Consider the following 23,870-nt stretch of genomic DNA (forward strand, 5'->3'; position numbering starts at 1 on the left):
ACCAAATATCGTACACTACAATGCCAACTTGCCGTCAGCAGGCTTATAGCATCACTTTCTTTCAGTATTATTTTCCTAGCACAGATGGTATTACTTGCAAGTTTCTATAATAAATCACAAAATGACTGGAGGTTAGTGACCAAAATGTTTTAAGTGACAAACAAGAAGAACAGAATAATATCAAATGGGCATGTACAATTATATTGCATAAATATACTATTTGTCTTCGTTCTTAAATAATAAATCACAAGTCAAATATAATTAACAAAGAGACTGCTAGTAAAAACATGCCTCGGAACTAAATCAAGGCCACTTTTAAAAGGGGGAAGGCATATGGTACCACCAAGCCTTTACTTGGACCAGATCATCATACCAAAATAAAAGAACTGAGGGATAAGTAAAGTGAATAGAAACAACCAAAATAATCAAATGACAGCTTTTAAGGACATGCAATCCTTTGGTCATACACATGCAATGTTGGTATCAAATATTTCATACTGTGCTAAATTCTGAGCATTTTGGAATGGTGGCAATACAGGAAGATTTAAAAATGTTAATATATTATTTATTATTTAGAAAATTCTGGTCATGTGCGGACAATAATGGCATAAAAGAGCAGGCTCTTTAAATACTGAAGTTATGAAACATTTGTTATTATGTTATATTGTATTATCCTTTCTAAATATGCTTCATTTATATGGCCCTAACCAAACAGAACTGTGGCTGTAACCTAAAAAAAGATCAATTTCCATCAAGACAGACCTATTATATTTAAAGGTTAGGTGAACTTAGATAAGTAGCCATTCACTATTAATTTTGTTTTGTAATATCTGAGAATAAAGTTGTTTTTTTATCAAAGTTGTATTTTACAAGGCTATGATAAATGTTAAGACGCCTTCTCAATATGTATTGAATTCAGGCTGTTGTAAGAAAAAAAAAAATCAACATTCTTGAAGTCTGTCTGCTTTGTGCAGGAGCTGAAAATAACTAAAGGGTTTTATGCCTTTTTGTATTAAATGCATCAAACTGGATAATCCCAAAGAAAAATATTCTACATAACAGAGTGCTACACAGTAAAAAAAAAAAATTACAAGCATAAAGCGGCTGCATTCTTATTTCCTTTTGAAAGTTACTTATTTGCTGACACTGGAAATCAATCTCTCCTTTCTATAATTTAATATTTTTTTGATATATAATCAAAATATAACTTGCTCCTTCAGATTGATGTACAAAAACACGATAACACAGTAGAAAAATATTTGTTGCGATTTTCATTTATGAAAAGAATATTTTGAATCATTTATACATTATTTGAAGTAGGTTGGCTGAAAAACCATTAGCTCTAGCTCTTCACGTCTAACAAAAGAGAGAAGATAATGTTACACTGTAGCTAAAATTTTTTGAAGATGAAAAATGACTGGGGGAAAAGGGAAATAAAAAAAAAATAAAAACAAAAATATATATAAACAAAAAAAAATTCTAACAGCATTTTGTCTGCCCATACAGCTGTGTTTATTAAAATAAAAATAAAAAAAATTCCAGGATCAACAAAAGAGGAACAAATTGGGGAAGCCCTATTGGGCTTCTTGCCAAAATGCTGTCAGATTTTTTTGTGCTTTTTCCTAGCTTGCACTTCCTTAAATATCCTTGATGACTTCTTCCAGCTCTTCTTTTGTGTACATGTGAAAAGTCTTGCCAGGTTCTATTGTTGCAAGCTGTGAAAATAAATCAAAATGTATTGTGAAGATTTGACTAAGACACATGCAGAACAAACATGTATAAAAAAAAAAAAACAAAAACAAAAAACAATATTTCCTCCAAATATCTTTGCAATAGAGCGCTATTAGGCCAACATTTTAAGCACAAACAGCAAAATATATAAACAAAAAGTACATTGGTCGATTTACATTTATGTAACAAAAGCTAGAAAGACCTAGATATTTTTCAGTATCAATCTATCTAATATCTTTACTCGCTTTATTCAGTTTAGGGTCGCTTGGGCTGTAAATCAAAATGTGAACAGGATGCCATTCCATTCTAGGACATATTCCAACACTCCGCGTCCTGGATCTATTTAGTACTGATACTTGTCTACAGTTAACATCATATAGTAATTATTACCCTGCTATCCAAAACTGAATAAATCCAGAAAAAGTACTTTTACTTAAAGTGTTTATATGAGAATTGCTTCCAAATGAGCAAAGCCACAATTTCCAAAAGTTTGCTGAAAATATTTTACTGATGCAGTTAACTGAAACAAAGAAAACACAAGAATAGCATGGCCATAATTATTAGCCCTGTGACAATTAATAGACAATAGTGTACACTTTCTGACTCACAACTGATAGCAACCTCTCACTGTAGTTTCTCAAAAGGTTTGCACAAGTCTCCTGAAGGATCTTACCATTCCTGTGTGGCAAATTGTACCAGCTCATGCAAATTAGATGGTTTGAGTGTGGACCTTAACCTTGATCTCTCTCCAAAGATCCTCAATAGGAATAAGACCTAAGCTTTGAGATGGCCTCTCCAAGACTTTGGTTTAGGTATTCCTCCAAAAGTTATGAACCAACTGTGATGTGTGCTGTGGGAGATTATCTTGCTGAAAGACCCAGAGATGACCCAAAGCCAGACTGGCAGCTTATTTCTTCAAATTATCCTTTAAAATGTCAAAGTATTCACCTTTCTTCATTAGCCTGTGTATTCAAACAAGGTTTAATGTGGCTGAAACAGCAAAACAGCCCCACATCATTATGCTTCCACCACCAGGCTTAACTATGGTAAATGGGGTTCTAGGACTGAAGGCATCTCCCTTCCTTTGCCAAACAAAACCTGTATCTATGTGCCCAAACAGCTCCAGTTATGTCTCACCAGACCACAGGACAGATTTCCAAAGTTCATACCCATGTTTCAAATGGTCCTGGGTAAACTTTATCTTAATCATGACCTTAACTGTATGGGTTTTTTTTCTCACACAAAACCATACTCACTACACTGGACCAATATATTATTAAACACATCTATTTTTCTGAGGCTTTACAATTGAATGGTTTCTCAACTTCTAAATGACTGTTATGGTGCAATCTTGTGGGTTGGATATACTGTATGTTAATCACAGAAATGATGCAAGATACTATTATAATCTAGAGGTATTTTTTTAAACGAGAGGACAAAGGGCAGATATAGCCTTCTGCTGATAATCATCTGCAGGGTTCTATGGGAACAGAAGATAATCAGTTGTGTTAGAAGATTGTTTCAAAGCCTCAAGTATGTAAAGGTCTCTTTGCCAGACCACTACTGGGCACCACCTTTCTTCTGCCGACTTGGTCACCAAAAAAGTGTGAGGTTTTAAAACAATAGAGTTAATATTGTTGCCCTTCTTTAAAATATTGGGTTCAAAAAGAGCTGCACAAAGCACTGTTGAGAAAAACTCCTAGTTGTTACTAGTGTGGTAAATAGTTGTGGGGGGAAAAAAAAAAATTTTTAAAATTAGCTCTCCATTCAAATAACAGTTCTGATTGCTCATTGATATTTATCTATGATAACGTTATTTCTCCCACAGCTATTGCTCTTAGGTTCTGTGCCCTGTCACTGATAAAAAGATATCCATTTGATCCATAAATTTAATAAAATCTTTTATTTAAGTTAATTTGGTTTCATTTTAGCTGCCTCAGCCATTACACATAGTCATAGTAATCCAAGTATGGGTGATGGCGACAACGGAGTATTTTTAAAATTAGGATTTGTGTTTATTATATTTACGGATCAAATGAAAAAAACAAAAAAAAAAGAAACCTTTATAAATAGTCTTTATTTTAGTTTGGATTTGTATTGTTTAATCACCCACTGCAATCCTCATAACTAAAATTATGTACTGCTGCTCAAAAATGATTTCAAGTAGTACAGAGGATGCACAAACCGGTGTAAAATTTGGCCAAATCCATATGCGGACAGATGATCCGCTGTGGCAATCCCTAACAGGAGCAGCCGAAAGAAGATAAAGACTGTAGGTCTGCAATCCTCCACTTAAATCCCAAAGGTTGCTGGTCCAATCCCCGACTCATTGTGTCTTCTTTAGCAAGTCAGTCACTTATCTTGCCTGCGCTACAGTTGTCTAAAATAAATAAATAATAACGGGACCTATGGATTTACAGATATAAAATGCTTTGGGATTGTGGCTATTCATAACGGAAGAGCGATACATGAAATAAAGATTGTTAGTTCCTGTAATTGAAATATGAACACGCCATAATGTAAGGGTTTAATGCAAAATATTTTTATCAGTTCATTTAAAAATTTAAAAATCTTAAGTACTGATTAGGTCTAAATACTGGCACCAGTGCAGTTTGTGTGGAATATGCACACTCCCCTGTTGTCTATGTGTGTTTTCTCCACACTAACCAAACGTGTGTGTGTTAGGTTACTCAAACTCTAGCGTGATCCACTAGGATTAATTGAGTGTATGCCTTAAGAGGGAACGTTTCCCTGCCCAGTGCTGTGTCCAACCTTGCTCCAAGCAGTTGCTGGGATAAGTAACATTACCCTAAGAAGTAGGTAAGAACATGTATGCACAGATGGACAACACTAAAAACTACAATTTGTATATTTATGTACATATTTTTAAATTGTAACAATGTTATTCTTGTATTTTTGAGTTTGATAAAACAAATATTTTATTTCTTTACTACCTTGATAAGACACCAACTGGATTGGACTGGACTGGAAGCTAGATCTATAGTTGTATATCCAGAAGTGAATTTGGGTAATAAAGACTGATATAACAAACCTTTGTTTGCACTGGGAAAAAAAAAAACTGCATATACAGATAATGAACTGACCGATAAAGCAGTTAGTATACAACTGCTTGCATACCAATTTGCTTTTTTGTGGATTAATTGGACAGCTGTCTGAGATATTTTCATCATTGTGGTTATGATGTAGCCAGAGCACAATATAATTATCTCTGGCATTATTGCCTATGACACGTGCAAACCTTCATTGAAATCAATCTATTAAATCTACTCGACAGAAGTAGTTGGCATTTAATTTACAAATATACTAAAAATGGAAATAATAAATATTTAAATATTAGAATGAAAAAGTTGGGAAATTATGCCTGAGTCATTTGTACACGCGCTGTGTCTAGATCTGGGTTTAGAAGGATATCCAGGTTATCCATCTCTCTTTCCAGGCTAAGGGATGAGAGATGTGGAGGCAATTGTGACCTTAGGGCACTTAAGGTCGACTCTGCGCAGTTTGAAATCTCTAGTCCTAAAAACAAGTGTTGAGATTTTAACATGTTTGAATACAGACCTGCATTTCACAGCCTAACCCTGGTTAGCCCCTCAATGAAACTACAAATCTGTCACCCATCCCCTCCTCCTGAATCTCTGGGACAGAAATGGAAGAATAATGTTAACATTAATATTAAAACCACATAAATAAAAGATTAAATGCAACACATAAGTAATAAAGAAAATAAGATTCTTAAAACAGTTCAGCATGGATGAAACTAATTCATGCCTTCCTCTCAATGCACAAGGTGATCTGTGCAATCTTTCAGATCTCTTTCACTTTATATCAGAAATTTCTGCTTCAATCGTTCAGCTCCTCATGTTCTTAATCTTTTTTTCTCACACATGAACTCTTCCTCCTGAGATGATGTGCTACTTCTTTAGAATTTAACCGTTTCTTTTCATGTCTAACAAGCCATAATACATAATTAAAATGTGTCTCTTTGCTCAAGTAATATTTTCTTTTTTCTAATTCTGTTTTGACTTATATGTATCATAAGCATCATGGTTGCTATCATTTAAAAAATTATGATGAGTAAAGCTCAAAATTTCAGCTTTCTGTACTGCATTTGATAAAAAATTCAAAAGTTCAATTTTCAGAACAGGACTTAACAGGAATTGGTTTTTGTGGTCTTAACTGATGCTCCTATACTTGTTTTCAGCTCATTGCTTAATTTCAAATTTTTCAACATAACAACCACTTCATGACCTGCAAATTTCTGTCTTTAATTATTTTAAGTCATTTCCAGTTTATTTTTAGCCCAATTCAGATCTAAGGCTGAGCTTTCACTGTTTGGCCCGCATGGTGTATTTTTGACAACTAATTTCTCTCATAGAATAAGTAGAAAATGTTATATTCCTGTAACTTTGAGAGATGTAAACACATTTCTACACAAGACAGCTATAAGTATATTTCATTTGCCCTTGGAACCCCTACAGTTTATTTTTCTCTCCAGCTTAACTGGAATTTTTTTTTTTTTTAACTGTCCTCCTGGCTATCTGACCTTATCACCATACTCGTGTTTAAAGACTTACAATATGATACTGTATATAAGAATGCTACTATTCTACAAATTATATATATCTGTTTTTTAACATTGTATGAATTTATGTAATTATTTTCTTTGTTGCTTAATCATTTTTATTCTCACCTAATCTGTTTTTCTTTTCTTGTAACTTTTTCTTTGAGATCTTGTAAAGCACTATTCTTTGTATGAAAATATGTTCTATAAATAAATGTAGGTGTTGTTATAAAATGATAAACAAGTGGCTTGTCAACATTGATATTCTGTAGAACATTTCTTAAATTTAAAATATTTGGCCCACTTTCTGGGGATAGTTTACTAGGATTAGGAAACTCGATTAATAAACACAGAAACAGTTTCCAGTATCACCCTGAAAAAAGGCTATACAGATTAAGTATCCCTAACCCAAAATGCCTGGGACCAGAAGTACAGATATTTTGGATATTTTTTTAATTTTGGCATATTTGTAAATACATAAGAGATATCTTGGGAATGGTACACAAAATCTGTTTATGTTTTATATATACCTTATACACACAGCCTGAAATAAATTTTATACAATATTTGTATTTGTAAGAAACAAAGCATGTGCACAGTAGCATCAGCAGAATACCTGTAACAGTTGTTAAATAAAACAAAAATAAACAACAGAGTTTCAATGTCTACCTATGATGCTTTTGATTAGAAATTTACCACTCAAAGAATAAAAATAAATAAATAAAAAAACACGCAATGAGTAATACCACTCAAGCAGAGGTGCAATCTTTATGGGGAAATTGAAGAAATTTGACATAAACAGTAATTACCATCTAATGTGTTATTGACACCCATTCAGCAAAAAAAAAAAATGACCAGAACCCCACATGGACAAGTGAGGTCAGTTGTGGAATTTTCCACTAGTGGTTCACATCAGTACTCAAAAAACGTTTTGGATTTAGAAAAATTCAGAATTTGCAATTTCAGATTAGGAAAGCTCAACCTGTAATCTGAAAAAAAAGTCCTTTAATCGATCTTCACTTTTTTTTTTTTATATAAATACACAGGGTTCAGACATTGTAACATTGTGCAGAAAAAAATGCAAAACACATGAAAGGAGTCAAATAAACCAACAGTCTGCAACAAAACATGAGCAGGTATTCAGAGTATTCAAATCTTTCTAATATTTACAGGAAATAAAAATTCCAAAGTAGCCGAATAAAACTAAAATAAAAATTGGGTTTACCTTATTATATTCCTATAAATAATAAATAATATTACATATTTAGCGCATTTCTTTAGACTGCATCACAATTTTTCTACAAAAATAAAACTGATTCTCCAAAAATAAATTAAAACAAACAAAATTAACAATAAAAATAAGCAAATGCATCTACTTTTCTATTCACAGGAGCAGCAAAAGTGATGAAAGCTTGGTTTAAATGATTATTTAGTAACGTAGCTTGAGATGTCTAGCATAGCATCTGTAACATCTGCATCAACCAAAAGCTTACAAATACTGCTATTTTATTTTATTTTTTTAAATACATCAGTACGGCACATCATGATACTCCCAAAACAACAAAGACACTGGCCTCACCTCAATGTTGGTTGCATTAAGTTTTTCTTCCATTACTTGCTTAAGGATAGTCAATGAAGACTTGATTGCATCTTTCAATGTCATTGACTAAGAAAATCAAACAAAAATAGGTAATATGCTATTCTGAAGAAAAAAAAAATATTACCAATTACAATTACTTTAAAACAAGGTTTATCAGATTAAATTTGCAGTAAACAATGAATAATAAGCACAGACAATCACAGTAAATAAATTCACTGGAACATTTACTAATGGAAAATAAATCACCATTGTTCTGAACTGAACTGTTCTGAGAAAAAAAAGGCTAGAAACAAAAAGCCTATAAAAAGGTTATTAGTGCTAACTTGCCACATTTTCCTGTATTTGGAGTATATGTATTAAACCATAGCTTAAAGTAAGTACTCTGCTCCCCTGAAGAATAACAATAACAGGGAAGAGAAAAAAAAACTCACCTTGTGATAAACTTCTTGCAGGGAGCTCTGTGCTCCCTCTGATGCTGATCCAATTGCCCTAGCATCACATTGCACGAAAGTACCAGAAGGGTCCATGTGGTACCTGTATACACATTTTTATTAACATGCTATTATTACCTTTTCTGTGATATAAAATTCTAGCAAAGCTCTAAAAATTGCACTTCAAAATCCAATTTTAAAGTGAAAAAAACATTTTGATGATGTTGATAATGTTGTTTCCTCCAATACTTGTGTAAAGAAAAAGAATAACTGAAGTCATGCATCTAAGTACCTCAATCCAAACTTAAGAAATGTGTAATAACTACAGTATGAATTAAGAGCTAATAAACATAATCCTCTTTTACTACAACATGAGCAATGCACATAACAGAAAATGTCTAGGTACGATAAGAAAACTAAGTAATTAAAATAAACAAATTGAACTTGTAAGAGTAAAACATATATGCAATCAATGTTTACTTTGTAATCGAGACATAATTGGTATTTAAATATTTATCCAAAAGAATATTGGAGATTCTTGAGCTACACTAATAATTTACTTACAATAAAAAAAGTGTGTGTGTGTGTGTGTGTTTTTTTTTTTGGTTTAATTCAACCTATCCATTCTTTTGAGCGTGAATTTTGTATTACTGGAAAGGAGAGAAAATGTTTTTATTCCACCTGTTCAACATAGGGTATTCTTGTGTACATAAACAAGCACAGCCATATGGGGCCAATTCAGGGTTAAGCTAACTAACAACATCAGGGTGTGTTTCGGTGGGGGAATGGGGTTACAACTACAGTACCTAAAGACAAAAAGCACAGAAATAATTTAAAAGTGCCAATCCCATACAGACAACAATCTGGCTACAGCTACAAGGCATCAGTGATAATTCAGACTATGAGGATTATAAAGTAGATAAAATGCACTGAATTACAGACTACCGCAAATTACACAAAAACACACTCATATTATACTGCACCCCACATCAAGCAGCATCCTCATTTCCTCTCATACAATGTGCTGTTGTTCAAAATTAGCTGTGAAAACTGCACAGCCTTCAAACTGAGCACCTTTTGATTTAGCCATGATACAGTGAGGCTGGGACACATACTTAAGATGGGAATTACAAACCAACAATTCTACCTCTTCACAGCTGAACAGACACCTGATTACTACAAGACAGTTTATTTCACGTGCTGCTAGTTACATTAAATGACATGTTCCATCTTTGCCAGGGGATTCCAAAGTGTCACCTTCCCCATCCTGCACTTATACTTCTTGAGATAACAACAGCTGGAAAGACTGCTTAGGATGCTGAGAACTCCAGCTTTGAGTTATACTGCTCTAACTAAGCAGATGGCTGCCAATGAAGCTGCTTAGTTGTACTATGCAGCTGAGCATGCTACCGGTTATACTTTGAAACATGTACACATGAAAGAAAAAATTATTTCTCGCCATTGTTTGTACTTTGTGTTTGCTGTTTTCATAAGTAAAGAAAAGGAAGTCCATAGATTAAAACTGACTGAAGTTAAATAAAAAGTGGAGGTTTTATATTCTCATTCATACCTGCGGAATTGCCACAACTCAAGAGTAATGTAATCCAGGACTTGCTTGTATTACAATAAGCATTCTGTGTGGATATTTTTCAATACATTTATATTTACCTTCCTTAAATCTAAGGATCTCTTATGATACAAAAATTGTGAACCACACATCAGAACAGAGATTCTGTAGCAAGTATTCATGGATTCTAAGGTACCTGATCCTCATCGATTACATATATTACAATCAGTGTTTGGTACAGATATGACCATAGAAATCAAAAATCAATACTTACAGGCAACACACACAAAAACAAAATGTACTGAAGTATCATCTGTAATTCAATGTCACAAGAAGTTTTTAAAGGTGATTTAATACTTCATCATGAGACTAAGTATTAATGATCTTTGTATTTTATGACAATATACTAGTGGAATAATAAAGATAAAATTTATAATTTCTCCATTAAGTTTGGAAGATATGATGATATGTCATGCACCAATCAAAAACAGATTCAAAGCTTAGTGGATACACCTAGAAGGATGAAGTACATGTACAGCAGAATAGGTTATACTTACAGCTGGGGTCCCTTTTCATCAACACCACCAAACAAAAGTGCTACACCAAAAGGACGGCTCTATACAAGGAAGGAAATAGAGTTGTTAAAGATAATTAAACCTCTTCAAATGCATCTTTATAAGCTGACAAGACAGACCTGATGTTTTTGTATTCATTAGTAGCAGGAAAACACTTAGCAGTAGGTACACTATAACAAGCAAGATGAATCAAAGTTATCTTGGGTATCCTTCTAGTCTCCCCTTTAAGTACCTTTTACATGTTTGACTGATTATATTGTTATTTAATTATTTGTCCATCCATTTTCAAATTACACTAAATCCAGTTTTGATTTATCATTGAATTCTCAGAGTAATAAACTAGACAAACTAATAAATTGCAAAGTGAATTTACTAACCAAAACACAACACATTTACAATCAAACAACAAGATCCTGATGCTTCATTAAACTCAAGTTCAAATTCTGCAGTAACAGCCAGGAGAACATATTACACATATTAGGACAATTTGATCTTCTGAAAAACAGCAGTTATTATAAGGAAAAGCACAACTAGCTCAGTTAGTTCAGCAAGGCATTTCACATTTCAAAATGAGCTGAGGAAGTCAATTTAAATGTTTCTCTGGCATTTCAGATCTGATCAACCAAAACATCTACAAGTCAGCAGATGCCTAGTGATAATGAAGAAAAGCTCATTGGGGGATGAATACTTTATAGATTGTTTTAAGCAAAATGAACTGAAAGGCCAAAGATCAGATATTTATATAAAAAAAAAAATCGCAATTTGACCATTAATTACTAGAAGTCATCTTAAACAGAAACAAAAAGACAGCTGTACAGAACAAACAAGAATACAATAAATATGATGCTGTGGGTTAAACAGCTAGTGAGAAGATATGAAAGAAAACATGACATACAACAGTCTTTTTAATGAGATGAGATTGTAAATAATACTTACCATTGCCCCAGGGTCAGCATCCTCCTCACCGAATTGAAGAGCCAAGTTAGATACAGCCTGTGTTACACTCTCCACCGTCATTGTTTCATTGTATGTAAACCAATGGTTCTGAGATAAACACAACAGCAGTTAACAAATAATGTGCAGGTAACATACCGTTCAGCTTTGAAGTTTAAAGAATGGTTTGAATAACTCCTAAACATATATACAAGACTTTTGAATTTGTTTTCTATGGCTGATTTTTTTCAGGGACTCTTTTATAACTATTAACAAGAACTTCCTGAAATTTTTGGGATCATAGGTCAGCTTGCAGACAAAAAATAAAGGTAGATGAGAACATGGTGTACGCCCACAAGTGAATTTCTCTGATAAGAACAAAACAACAGCTCCTGATATACCACATTTTCATCAAGGTTTATCGGTGAAAGAAAGCTTCAGGAAGCTGGAAGCTTATCTTGGCAACCAAGCATTGACTAAGTGAACTGTCCATAAGTGGTTTGCCCAGTTTCAGACATCTACATCAAGAAATGTTAGGCTGATGTTTTCCAAAATCTCAAAAAGAGGTTGTCCCAAGTGCAAGTTAAACCACTAATTCCTTCACCATGACAACATTCCTGTGCATTAAGCAACCAAGATCATCCTCTTAATTGGTGCTTCTGGGATCAATGTTTTGGATGCCCTGCCCACTTGCGACTTCTCGCTTTTCCCCAAAATCAAAGCCAACATACATGGAAAATGGTGCAAGGATCGAGAAGATGTAATCAAGGCAGTGAATGAAGATCTGGCAAAGCTGAAAAAAGAAAATTTTGGGGGGGCATTTTGAAAAATTGATTAATACATTACAAAACCACATTGAGGTCAGCTACAATTATGTGGAGAAATAGAGAGAATGAATATTATTTCTGAGGAAAAAAAGGTTATCTGTTTTAATTCTACTAAAGCAGATGGACTTTTGGAACTCCCCTAATATATAGACAGGAAAAGATGAAATTAATACTTTTGATATAGTGTGTCTTTACCAACCCATTTTGGAGCAAATGAGTACATATCTCTATCTTCCCCTTGATATTTTACTTAGTGTTTGGCACTGAATGCTCATGGAGGAAGTGGGGTAGAGGTAGTAGTGCCCTCTTAAGAGAACTGGCACCAATACAGAAGATAAAATATATAATATGAAGGTTGATCATCATGCTCTGCCTCAACACATCCTATCACAAACACCCACATAGCTGCACTGATCTTGTTTTTTAATTTAGTAAGGGATGTCATGAAAACTAAGATTGTAAGATATTTTTGTGCAACAATTTAAATATAAAGCACTGATTAGAAAAGTACATTCATGTTGTGGGGGACTGTGTTGAAAAATAAAGTTAGTTCAGTGACATTCTGCCACCGTTTATATGTCCAGGCAGGCTGGGTATGCTGATCAACCCTCACATAAAGTAAAACAATTTTACAAAGAAAAATTGTCATTAATGCATACCAACAAAAAAAGGCATACATACAAATTTTAAATTAAATAATATTCACAAAAGACATTACTATAAAAATATAAATATTTTAATTGAATTCCTCTTTTTATTAAAAGTCTGAGGTCAGAACACTGTTGTTTGCTTTGAACTGTAAGTTAAATTATTGAAAGGGGATGAGAATAGCAGGAATGTGTCTGCATTTGACATATTATTGCCTAAAGTCACCGTTAGATTTACATCTCAACACAACTCACGATTAATTTTAAAAGAAAGGCATATAAGATTTAGGAACTGCAGTTTTTAAAAATCTTACCACTCCTTGGTCACTACAGCTATCAGCTTAAGTGAACTAATCAGTGCGTGACTAATTAAAAGATTGCTTCCAAATTTTCATACTGATTCCAACTCGCATATTGCAAGCCAAGTGTCATTTTGGTAGCCAACAGAAGTAAAGAAAACCAGCATAGTAACAGGAGGACTACACAAAAGTAAACAAACACACATCATAGACAACTTACTTGCAGTGTGCCTCCTTTGAAAATTTACAGAAACTTAATAAATTTAATTTGCTTCAAAACTGGAGGCTGCAATGTTGTTACAATACCACTCAACTCCCACTCACCCTGGAAACGGTGTAAATGGATTACTGGGCAGCTCGCCCATTAATTTCAATCATTAGAGAAACAGTGTAGCTTGCATTGGTAAAGGGAACCACCATTACAGACTGTTACAGAAGATAACATGAAAGAAGACATATTCTTAGTTGTACTTTTTAATATGTATTTAGTGGCTGGTTCTGTTCAAGATTATACAAAAATCTTAAGAGAATACTTCAAAAACATATTTTGCTTTTCATAAAAATATTTATTTTATGCATAATTTAATATAGGCTTTTGGTAAGCACTGTTACATTCAAACAACAATGCAATGATGTGTAAAACACATGTATAAAATACCAAAAAAACTTCATACTACCTTTAGAAATCATACATCAAAGTCCATAGTCCGTTAATACAGCTTTGATGCTGTCCTATTTATAATTTTTTTGTGTTCATATATTTTACTTACTGTTACTTATAAAAAAAACTAGCGACTGGAAGCCCGATCGAATTGGGCTACTAATTCTACATTTGTGAAATCCATACTTTCTCTGCAAATAATTATTTGTTTTTTTTAAGTCCTTGAAATTATTTTGTTATCATGGCACTGATTTGTGCTTAAAATAGACCTGTTCGGCCGATGTAATGAAGAGCATCCTGTTTAAACAGGGCTGCGAGACGTGAACTCCGCTCTTCGGCACACCTTATTTGATTTTTTCCGGCAAACAAATTTTCAAAACAAACCGTATTTTATGACTCTAATCAGAGTGGGAGTAATAATTATGTTGCCGTGGTCATTTTAGATCTGAGATCGGCGAAAACTTAAACAATGACCGTTGTTAATACCTCAGTTTGCCAATAGATGTCAGAAGGACGGATGCCAAAACCGAACTGCCCAAAGATAGATTTCAATGTACCAAGCAAATGGCGATATGTTCTAAATTATTTACAGTTCCGGTGCTGTCAAAGGGTTTAAGTCAGTCGACAATGCTAGTCCTGGAAAGTACGCCCCACCAAACCAATGTTCCAAAAACCAACTGAATTTACTGTTATCTGCTCGAATCAACACCGACTTACTACACTCGGCCGTCCAGCAGTGTCACTGAAGCATTCGAACATTCTTAGTTAATCATGCAATACTGCGTCCGCGTTTGCCACGTTATGTTCGAACTACAGAGGCCCATTGCATGGTTCTAACTTGTACTGAGTCGAGGTATTGACGCAAACAACATACATATGGGGTATTGACGCGAACACCATACATACGGATAGTATTAAATTACATAAGGATATGACATATGAGCAAAGTGAAGTGACAAGAATTTACCCAGTCTAATAAAGATGTAATAAAATGGGTCAGAAAACAATAAAACACCATACTACTAACAGGTATTTTGTGTCATTGAAAGCTTCTGAGACTGAAATCAACAGCAGGTTGTATACGCAGATATACTGTAGACCTGTGACCATGCAGCAATTTACAGCTACGATTTGCATATATTGTTACCATATAATATAGGAGCAATGTTTTAAAATTAATGATTTGTCAGAAAGCAAACACAAAGCCTAGGACAACTTCAACTTAACTCTATACAAAAAAGACAATTCTTCACTGAATAATAAAATACTATACTAATTTGGTGTTGCATATAAAATTTGTAAGGTATACTTAATTAAAATCAACCAATTTTACAATCTACAATGAGGAATTTCCAAAATAGAATTCTAAAATGAGGATTTTCAGGATAAAGAGAGTTCCTCAGTATCTACTTGGTCATCCTGTGCATGTAGTTCTAATTAAGTATATACACACTGCCATTTCAAAAGACGTGGCAAAAGTGTATTTAAGATCAGTGACTTTCACAATACACACCTACAGCCTTTTTTCATTCAGTTTTCCTAGTTTTTTTAAAGTTTATACTCAAACTTAAAGACAAAGATATTTACCTGTGTTTCTACTCTTGCTTTGTCAATTAGTGTTTTTGCATCAGCTATTAATCCACTCATTGCACAGCCTGTGAATAAATATACAAACTTATTAAAAGACTTTTCTGATCATGTTTAGGTAAACTGCAGTAATATACCCATAATTTACCTCTATTGTAACACAGATATGGCCTTAAATTCTTTAAGTAATGTAAACATGTTTTGAAAATAAAAATATGTTCAATTTTGTATTGGCACAAATTATCAATCATACATATGGAAAAGATTTTACTTTAGCTTGTTTTATAGCTGAGGCCTTTAGCTCTAAATTGTCCCGAGGTAAATGTGCATTTGTGTGTGTCAAAAGTGGGTTCCTACCATGGGCTCTATTCCCTTACCTCTCGATTTTATTAACACTAGACTTACCAAAGCTTACGAGAAAACTCGTAAATCCAGCGAACCTTAAATCCACTCGCACCTGTCCAATCAGCATCTTTTGTCTTGTAAATGTGTCGATAATCCCAAGCAGCCTGCTATACCACCCCCTTCCCCCTCCCCGCCGGAGAAACTGTAAAAACCTCTCCCAAATGAAGCCTTGTTTATCAGGAAGTCAGGTACCTAGGCTTAAAAAATATAGCTTTATTTGTAACACATGCATTTCATGAGTGTTTCATGTCTACAAATATCTATGCAAGTGTACGATGACAGGAAATGCAAGAAATGCTGAACACATACCTAAAAGACAAACTTTTTCCATGTTTTAGTACTAACGACAAAATGTAGACATTGTTACAGGAAATTGTACAGGAAAAGATTTTTTAGGGTTAAAAAGCATCACTTCAACTGATTTCAGGTAGAAGTTAAATGATGTGTAATGTGATTGGATACATCTAAACACAGTTGCAACCACAATTATAAAGGGTAATGGATGCTTATGTGACTACAACATTGACATTTTTTTCTTTTTAATTGTTTGTACTAAAATATGCAATTTGATTTTAATTTAAATATCATTGGTTACAACTTTTTATAAAAAGGTCCAGTATAATTTCTCTTATTATAGATTTACATGATGAAAATGTGAAATTTCAATAAGAGAATAAAAACTTCTGAATTACACTATATGCAAATTATACACATAAATAAATTACAAAACCTATATTTTACAGATAAACAGATGAAAAAGTGTGACTACCTGAAATGTGAGAAAAATTTGCCAAAAATCTTGTTGTGTCTAAAGATCGGACAATTACTCTCTATAATAGAAATATGCTACACCCTTTGATTTTCACTTTAGCATATTAGTCTTTCAACTAAAACTCTTATTAAACTAGACTGATGCATCCAACTGACATTAAAGAATTCAATATTGGCACAGCATATAAATAACAAAATATCATTTTGCACCATAAAATAGAAAACAAAATCACAATTTTGCAAAATTCAGAACAACAAAAAGTCTTAGAACCACAGTGTCAATGACATTAAGTATAGTTCAATATAAGATGAAGGCGGCAAGATTATTTTTTAACAGTGAAAATAACCACAAAGTTATGTTACTTATTGTCTTCTAGCCTCTTACCTATGTGTGCATCAATTTCAACAATCTTTTCAATGCTGCTTGGTTCCATAAGGGGTGATGTGATTCTCTTTTCAACAGCTAAGCAAACTCCCTCAGATGTCTGGATCCCAATAGCTGTAGACCCCAACTGAAAATCAAAATTACAAAAAAAAAGAAATTTTTTATGCTTCACTAAAAAAGCATATTGAACTGATAAAAGCAATTAGTGATTAAAAATAAGGTGGGTGTTAAACTAAGGAGTTACTAAAATTTAGTTTAAATCCTACAATGTTGACTGTAAATTTAATAAATGAATGGTATGTAATTGTTAGCGTTTTACAGCAAAACACATCTTTTAAATTTGAATGAAGGAGTTAAAACTGTCACCATATCCCTTAAGGGAAAAACATGACAAACAACTCAATCCATTTAACATGTAGCAAATTTATCACTGTTTGTAATTAAGCATGTTTTGTTGTAACTTTTCTATTGATATATGTACTTTGCTTTTTTTGATTTTCACAGATTTTTGGGAATTAATACAGTACCGCCAAAATAAATATATACAACAATCTAATAAATATTTTAAATACGTGAGTCTGATTCCATATAAATACAAATATACCTATGGCACTAAGACAGAGAACATTGAAAACAACTGGCTAAATGGAAGTTATTTGCATTCCATCCACTTAGAATAGTTGCCCCTCATTTTTGATTCAATATTAAAGATTCAAATATTATGTGATAAGATAGACAGAAATAGAAAAAAATAAAATATTTTACAATCATAATACTAACTGCAAGAAAGCCCATTTAAGTGTTCATGTTAGGGTAAGAAGACACAAACCTAAATGTGACTACTAACCTTTATTGCTTCAATGGCATATTCGACTTGAAAGAGTCTTCCCTCTGGTGAGAATGTGTTCACACCTCTATTTAAAATAAATTTAAAAAAAAAAATCAAACTAATACCTCAACATATACTAATAGCAGCAGCACACTGGCTTCTCATAAGATAAGCAAACAAACAACAAAATACAGTGGCATGTAAAAATGTGTGCATCCTTGCTTAAAATGTCAGTTACTGTGAATAATTAAGTGGACAGAAGATGACCTGATAAACAAAAGGCATAAAGTGAAAGATGACACGTTTCATTAATATTTTAAGAAAGATTACATTTATATTTCCATCTTTCACAGGTCCAAAATACCAAAAAAATTAAAAGGGTCTGAAAGAAAAACTTGCGGACCTGTCCTGTTCAGTTCTTAGTAACATTCCATGTGGCAAGTATCACAGCTTGTAAAAGCTTTTTATAGCCAGAGAAGAGTCGTTCAGTTCTTACTTGGTTGTATTTTCGTCATCTCTTCCTTACAAAAGGCTTCTAATTCTGCAAGATTCTTGGGCTGTCTTGCATCTACTGCTCTTTTGAGATCTATTCACAAATTTCCAATGATGCTTAGGTTGAGGGGACTGTGAGGGCCATGGCAAAACTGTCAGCTTGCACTTCCTGAGGTATTCCTTTGTAGATTTTGAGATGTGTTTCAGATCATTACCTTGCTATAGGACCCGTCCTCTTTTTAACTTCAACTTTTTTTTTTTATTTTTGAAACAGATGGTGTGATGGTTGCTTCCAGAATTTGCTGGCATTTGTTTGATTCTATTCTTCCCTCTACCAATGACAGGTTCACTGTGCCACTGGTTGCAACACAAGCCCAAAAAATGATCAATCCAACCCCATGCTTCATAGGTGGAGAATGTGTTCTTTTCCTGGAATTTGGCACCCTTATGTCTCTCCAAACATACCTTTGCACATTGTGGCCAAAAAGTTCTATTTTATTTACATTTCTAGTAATTCAATGAGCTGTTTTTTCAGAAAGTTTTCTTGGTCTTCCAGACCTCAGCTTGGCCTCCATTGTTCCCGTTAACTGCCATTTCTTAACATTACGATCGGAGGAAACTGCAACCTGAAAATGCTTTGCTATCTTCTTGTAGCCTTCTACTGCTTTGTGAGCATTAATTATTTTATTTTTAAGAGTGCTAGACAGCTGCTTAGAGTAGCCCATGGCTACTGATTGTTGGGACAAGGATTGAGGAGTCAGAGAATGTATACAGGTTTGCAATTTGCATCACCTGGGGCCTCATGTTTAAACGGTGTGTACGCACAAAAATGTTGCGTAAGCCCGTTTCCACATTCAAAACACAATGTATAAAACCTAAACTCGGTGTAAATCCACGCATATTTCCACGGTAGCTCATACCCTGGCATATGCAAGTACTGCGCTCGGTTTTGCAGACTGGTGGCACTCAGCATCAAAGCAGTGCTACTGTTCCAGTGTGGTTTCCCTTTCTTTTTTAGATCCACAGCCCTGATGTGACTTTATAAATACACTGAAATTAACCGCTTATTGTCTATTAGTTTAATGCATCTGATTGTAATTAACCTGTAACAATATAATGGTCCACAGAATGGTCAAACTAATCTAAATACAATATCTGCTTTAGCGTTGTTACTCTCACTGCACCTTCTTCTTTCAGCTGCTCCCATTAGAGGTTGCCACAGCGGGTCATCTTTTTCCATATTACTCTCACTGCACCACTCATATTTATAGCACTGTATCTGAGTGGGGAATCACAGCTGTACAGCAGCTAATCAAAAAGAGAATTATCGGTATACAGCATCAAGGACATACTGCCTCAGCCATGCTGCCTATTGAACTGCTCTCAAACGGCAAATGCTTCAGAGCCTTTCCTGTACTGACCTCGCGGTTCAGAAACAGTTTCATCCCAAGAACTATAAACACACTCAATCAGTCCATCAAGTGCTCCTTGTAGAACTGTTTGTACTTATAAGTACAATTACCTCTCTGTAAACTTGCGATACAGTTATAATATTGCACAATCTGAGCCACTTTACAAAGCGTGTATTTACATATGATGACGATATAATTTTTAAGATGAAATGCAGAAAAATGTTTATTGTATTATACAGATTAAATGATATTAAAAGTTTTAATAATCTATATTGTTAATAATTAAACATGTGGGGACAAGTTGCGGCAGTGCTAGCGAGGCGCTGGCACTCCATTCACGGATTGTTCCTGCCTTGCGCTGTATTCTTGCTGGTGCTGATGTGACACTGGAAGGACAGATGGATAGAATAATTATTAATAATGTTCCTTAAAAGTTCTGAAGAACCTGCATCGTAAGCTTACAGATGGCTTAACGTCTATTACAGAGCTGATTGTGTGGCAATTGGGTATTTGGAGAAAGAAAAGTAAGGACATGAATTGGGGGTTAGTACGTTTGAAAGAGACAGTACTGCTGCAATAATTTCATCAAAGGTCGCACATGGTGCAGCAAGCATCTTGCGTGACACATGAGCAATCACTGAGCCACCGTGTTCCCATGTTTAATAACATGCTTTAACTCCCATCATCATGAAAATGATATCGCGTATACATTTCAGTATTTGAATTATGCAGAGAGCTGTAATATTACAAATGTAAGGGATTCTGTGTCATGTTGGAGGAAGAGAAAGCCCGGAAGCATGTAGTGATTCACACACACAGAGCACATAGAAGATCAAATACAAAACAAAGCATTTAACGTGCTACTTTAGTTACAATGGGATTTTAGAAACTAGTAAATTAAACGATTTTAAGATGAAGTTTATGATGTTCTACTTTAATGACAAAATAAACTACGTGATTAAAGTGGAAATTTAGAGATTAAAGTTGACATTTCGTGCTTTTTTCCCCCCACTGTGTGCCTTTTTTTTTTCTCTGTACCCTAATAAGCTTTCATATGACACTCAGACGGTGGGATATGACTCGCCTTTTCACGGCGACTTGGATATCTGACTTCTTTTTTTATTTCCGGCACTGTGCGACTTTGTGAACTTGAGCTTTCGAGTTTCTCCGACATGCCATGTCCCTCGATCAACTTCCTTTTGTTGTTTATACCACTGTTTAAACCAACAAATAGTACGTTTTTCCTTGCTTCCACTTGGTATTCACTAAAATTCTTCTATTTCCCCCTGTGCTTTTGCCATTGTCTTTTCACAGAAGGCTGAGCTTAAGGGCTATTTATATTGATTTGCATATTCAAAGAGGCTTAATTCTAGGAAGAGACAGAAGGGACTTTTCACACTGACCGGGATTTATGTAGCGGAAGAACGTGGAAGTTGGCGAACACACAGATTTATGCATCTGGATTTTTTTTTTGCGTAAGCATATTTCCGGTTTTGTCTGCACACCATGTTACAGTGTGAATTCTATGCACTGCATTAGGCATGAGGCCCCTGGAGTTTTCTAATGATGATTGTGAATAAGCCATAACCCTAACAAGCTAAATAAGGTCTGAGACCTTGGGAAAGGTTATCTGAGACCTCAAATATCTTGGGGTGCCCAAACTTTTGCATGGTGTTCGTAATTTCCTTTTTTCATTGTACAATTGTACCAAACAAGGCAATAATCTTGCATAAAATTCTGAAACATTCTGTGCCATCTCTAACTTTATACTTTTTGGTGATCAGTTCATGTTTTACTCCATAAACTACTCACGACAACAGACATTTTAAGCAAGGGGGTGCAAACTTTTGCATACCACTGTATATATGGCAATTGTTCAAAGTACATCCTTGCTGATGATTCTAGCTATTTCTTTAAATTTGTCACTTGTAAAACAATTTTATTTTGACAGAATTGAATGTTAATGGAACCTAACCAAAAGCATCAGACCCAAGGCAGGAATCATGCTTAGACATTGCACCCAACAATCCCAAGCATGCACATAGAGATATACCCATACTTGCTTATACAGTGACATTCTGTAACTGCCAATTAGCCTAATACACTTACTTTTGACATGTAATAGGAAAGTACTTCCTGCAGAAAGTACATATGAAAATACAGAGAACTTGCAAACTTGAAATAGCCAATAAACTTTGCCAGAACTGTAGACGAGTCTCCTCATGTTCTAAGGCAATATGTCTGTAACAATATTACAGCAGCTCACCCAGGATATATTTTAAATTTAAAAAAATTTAGTAAAAGCTGACTACAGAGTCTGTAGAGTCTGACAATCTAGACATTTTTGAACAATAAGCAACCAAGAAACTTCAGATCAAAAGACATTTACATACAACATACTTCAAGTAGATTAGGCAGTATACCAATTTTAGGTATGCACACAGACTTTAAATTATATTAACACGAATTAAAAATGTGGATGCTAGCTGTTAAAAAAAAAAAAATCACAGATTATAGACCCCACACATCCATACAATGAGCTGTACAAAATAGAAAATGTTATACTCAAAAATGATTAGGGATTTAAAGTTGCAAATTTCACTGCTGGCTAATTGTGTATGTGTCTTGATTAACTAACGTGTGCTCTGTATCTTCAACTAGACATTACACATAGGATGCAATAACTCAGATGCAAAAGATATACACGTATTTACAACTCATTGATGTATTTTCAGAATGGTATAATTTATAACAAAATCATGGACGACTTTATAAGGTGGATTCTGAAAGTGAAACTAAATCTTTAAAAAAGCGCTATGCCCAAACAGCTCAATTCAAACATGCACCGCATACCAATTACATTGTAAGAGACATTCAATATGTGAGAAAAAAGAAAACAGAATAATGATCACGCCTGTAAAATACCAAAACAATATAAAAACAAATTAAAAGCATCATGGGCCCAAACATTGTTATTGTCATGACAAAGCAAAATGAAAGAGTCGGGGCAAATAACTTACCTGTCGTATTCTGATCTTGTCAGGAACATTTTAATAGATGTTAATTCTGTAAAGGCAAATAACAACAAATGGATGAAAAGTCGTTAGGTAAACCAGGATGCTCTAGTTGAATTAAATTCCCTCGTATGCCAAAACCGATCAAAATATCTGGGACAGAAAAGTTTCGAGACAGTCACGGCGGTATGCACAACCTAACCCAGCATATTGAACGCCCACCCTCCACTGACCTCATTGGGCAAATCTACTACAAAAGGCGGGGTCCACAAAAACACTTTACATGTATTGGACACTACAACTTCCAATTCGTTCCGTCCTATAAAGATTGGTTGACCTTCGTTTTCAATGAAGAGGAAATAAATCCCAATATTGTGTATAAATAAAACAACACACATACATAGTCTTCTGAAGACTACTTTAAGAACACGTCTGTGATAACATACGTGTATGATATACAGCTAATTTATTTTATATACAAATAAGCAAGCAGTCAAACACACAGAGAGACACAAGCTACTGCAATATCGCATACTCGATTAATCTATTTTAAAATATGTCGATAAACTACCAAGCTTGTGAGGATATGAATTTCTACAATTCCTCTTAATCTAAAGACAGCATTAGAGACGTTTAAAATCAGATTTCTAACAAACAGTGAAAGCACTTACACAGTTAACGAATCAGTTTGCCGCGGATCCCTGAGGTTGCAATGACAGCGTGCGGCAGATTATTGGCTCCGGAATGGAAACAGAGGAGCCGGGTAATTGGGGACGTAGTCTCGCGATAGTTCCTTTATCTTGTAGAGCCCTGTGCTCAGTAGAGGTTTCTTTCGATTTTACCTGTGACGCGTGATGGATTTGGCTGCTGATGAATTTAGTTTAGTGGACATTTACTGGTAATAGTAGTAGAATGCATTTGTCACTTGCAACATTATCGTGTGGATTGTCTTTTTAAAATGGGTTTGTAAATTTGAATTTAGTGGTGCTGTCCCCACCTCTGACTTTACAAATAGATAGGTTTATTGGTTTATCATTATTGTTAAATAAACAGAGTACAGGAAAACTGTGAGTTGTATATTTGGTCACTCTGAAACTTTTGTCATTCAAGTCTTCCTCACTT

At 34.3% G+C, this 23,870-nt stretch overlaps 1 protein-coding gene across 2 annotated transcripts; it reads right to left on the reverse strand.

Annotated features, from left to right (window-relative positions):
* Window positions 1-1,251: 1,251 nt before the first annotated feature.
* psma5 (proteasome 20S subunit alpha 5) lies at window positions 1,252-23,519 on the reverse strand. 2 transcript variants are annotated; one of them, XM_039748559.1, is made up of 10 exons: window positions 23,420-23,519; window positions 22,755-22,800; window positions 17,849-17,915; window positions 17,002-17,128; window positions 15,441-15,508; window positions 11,423-11,530; window positions 10,469-10,527; window positions 8,345-8,447; window positions 7,893-7,979; window positions 1,252-1,715 (listed from the first exon to the last, which is right to left on the reverse strand). In XM_039748559.1, exons 2-10 carry the CDS (start codon window positions 22,781-22,783, stop codon window positions 1,638-1,640), a joined length of 726 nt encoding a protein of 241 aa, XP_039604493.1. In that variant the 5' UTR covers window positions 22,784-22,800; window positions 23,420-23,519; the 3' UTR covers window positions 1,252-1,637. The 2 variants fall into 2 exon arrangements, with proteins under 2 accessions (XP_039604493.1, XP_039604494.1); XM_039748560.1 differs by lacking the exon at window positions 23,420-23,519 and having other exon boundaries at window positions 22,755-22,945.
* Between the last annotated feature and the right edge of the window lie 351 nt (window positions 23,520-23,870).

The sequence above is a fragment of the Polypterus senegalus genome, chromosome 3, assembly GCF_016835505.1.
Source record: "Polypterus senegalus isolate Bchr_013 chromosome 3, ASM1683550v1, whole genome shotgun sequence".
In the NCBI taxonomy this organism is placed as follows: domain Eukaryota; kingdom Metazoa; phylum Chordata; class Cladistia; order Polypteriformes; family Polypteridae; genus Polypterus; species Polypterus senegalus.

Bases quoted from the DNA above. Each gene is read 5' to 3' on its own strand.
- psma5 (XM_039748559.1), bottom strand. From the start codon at position 22,783: ATGTTCCTGACAAGATCAGAATACGACAG. The intron at 17,129-17,848 runs GTTAGTAGTCAC...TTTGATTTTCAG, and splicing joins ATGCCATTGAAGCAATAAAG to TTGGGGTCTACAGCTATTGG. The intron at 11,531-15,440 runs GTAAATATCTTT...TGTTTATCTCAG, and splicing joins AAGCAAGAGTAGAAACACAG to AACCATTGGTTTACATACAA.